This window comes from Rhincodon typus, chromosome 15 (genome assembly GCF_021869965.1).
Source record: "Rhincodon typus isolate 14 chromosome 15, sRhiTyp1.1, whole genome shotgun sequence".
Lineage (NCBI taxonomy): Eukaryota > Metazoa > Chordata > Chondrichthyes > Orectolobiformes > Rhincodontidae > Rhincodon > Rhincodon typus.
This window is the reverse complement of record NC_063346.1, coordinates 44368911-44370621: the sequence shown is the minus strand read 5'-3', so window position 1 is coordinate 44370621 and position 1711 is coordinate 44368911. Positions and strand designations below refer to the sequence as shown.

Genomic DNA, 1711 nt, shown 5'->3' with positions numbered 1-1711 from the left:
CAAAGAATACCAACAATATTGAGCAATGCTCAATATCAAAGATGAAGAAATTCAAATGCGGATCATAAACATTTCACTTAAATGTAGATTAATTAGCAGATAAAGGACTGAAATAAATGTGGGGCAAATTATTAAACATGTATATGTACATAAATATGTAACATCATAGAAAGTTACAGAGGGTTGTTTAGTTGCATGTTTCCCGATCCCTCGGTCCCGAAATCCAGACATTAGCAGAAAGAAAGGGCATTTTAATGCGGTTAGTATTGGTATTTTGTAATCTCAGCATATGACATTGGAAATAGCAGTATTTGCTAACTCCTTTGGCAAGTTGCGTTTAGGAAATGAAACCATAGAAAATACCCTGAAGTGTTGGCTGGGCTCATAACAATAAGGATGGACTCAAACAATACAACAGGAGCAGCTCTTAAATCAGCAGTCAGCACCATCCTTGGATTAACATTCATTGTTGGGATTCCAGGGAATTCACTTGTCATCTGGGTCATCTTGCATAAGATGAGACAACGCTCATCCACCGTTATCCTGATCCTGAACCTGGCGCTTGCTGATCTGGTTGTGTTGATCACTTTGCCTCTGTGGATTTATTCCATCTGTAACAGCTGGGTGTTTGGAGAAATCTCATGCAAAATCCTGGGCTATCTCATTTACTGCAATTTGTACGGCAGTGTGCTCTTCATTATGCTGATAAGTATAAACCGCTTCCTGGCTGTCAGGTATCCATTTGCTTCACAGAGATGGCAGAGGACTGAGTGTGTTTGCAAGGTGGTCCTTATTGTTTGGTCCTTTGCGTTTTTGCTTTCATTTCCCAACTTGTTAACCAGGAAAGTGAATATCATCGATGGCCAAGCTGGATGTTTCGGTGGTCAGTATGATTCCAAGGACCAGCAAATATCGTGCCTTGTGTTGGAAACCCTGGTTGGATTTGTATTACCTTTTACAGTTCTCGCAACCTGTTATGGATTGGTTGCAAAAAGGGTGGGTAAGATGACTTTTAAGAGCCAAAACAGGTCCGAAATGTTAATTGTCAGCATTACTGCAGCATTTCTAATCTGTTGGTTTCCCTACCATACGTTCAACGTGATTGAATTGGTTTCCTTGATGCTGGACTCGGACGAATTGAAAAATGTTTCTGAGGTGGGATCCTATATCACCGCAACTTTAGCTTTCATCAGCAGCAGCATTAACCCTCTACTTTACGCCTTTGCTGCACGGAATTTGCGGAATGGGTTTCGCTCATCAGTGATGGCCAAGGTATTTGAACAAATAGCTCAGCGCACGAACAATGAAAGTAACCCAGAACGCGAAAATGCAACAAACATGCAAACTACGGAAGAACTGTAAATACCTGAAACATTGTTAATGATGCCACTATTAAAGAACTCTCTCCGTGACTCCCTTGTCCGCTCCGCACTCCCCTCCAGCTCCACCACACCCGGCACTTTTCCCTGCAACCGCAGGACGTGCTACACCTGCCCCCATACCTCCTCCCTCACCCCCATCCCAGGCCCCAAGAAGACTTTCCACATCAAGCAGATGTTCACCTGCACATCTGCCAATGTGGTATACTGCATCCGCTGTACCCGGTGTGGCTTCCTCTACATCGGGGAAACCAAGCGGAGGCTCGGGGATCGCTTTGCAGAACACCTACGCTCGGTTCACAATAAACAACTGCACCTCCCAGTCGCGAACC

The 1711-nt window shown here is 44.1% G+C and overlaps 1 protein-coding gene across 1 annotated transcript; it reads left to right on the top strand.

Annotated features, from left to right (window-relative positions):
• Positions 1 to 396: 396 nt before the first annotated feature.
• On the top strand, positions 397 to 1493 carry LOC109915537 (leukotriene B4 receptor 1-like). Its single transcript, XM_020515187.2, has one exon. The coding sequence runs from the start codon at positions 397 to 399 to the stop codon at positions 1360 to 1362; it is 966 nt and encodes a 321-aa protein (XP_020370776.1). The 3' UTR covers positions 1363 to 1493.
• Positions 1494 to 1711: the final 218 nt, after the last annotated feature.

What these genes read in the sequence shown, in the direction of transcription:
- LOC109915537 (XM_020515187.2), top strand. Translation starts at nt 397, where the DNA reads ATGGACTCAAACAATACAACAGGAGCAGCTCTTAAATCAGCAGTCAGC.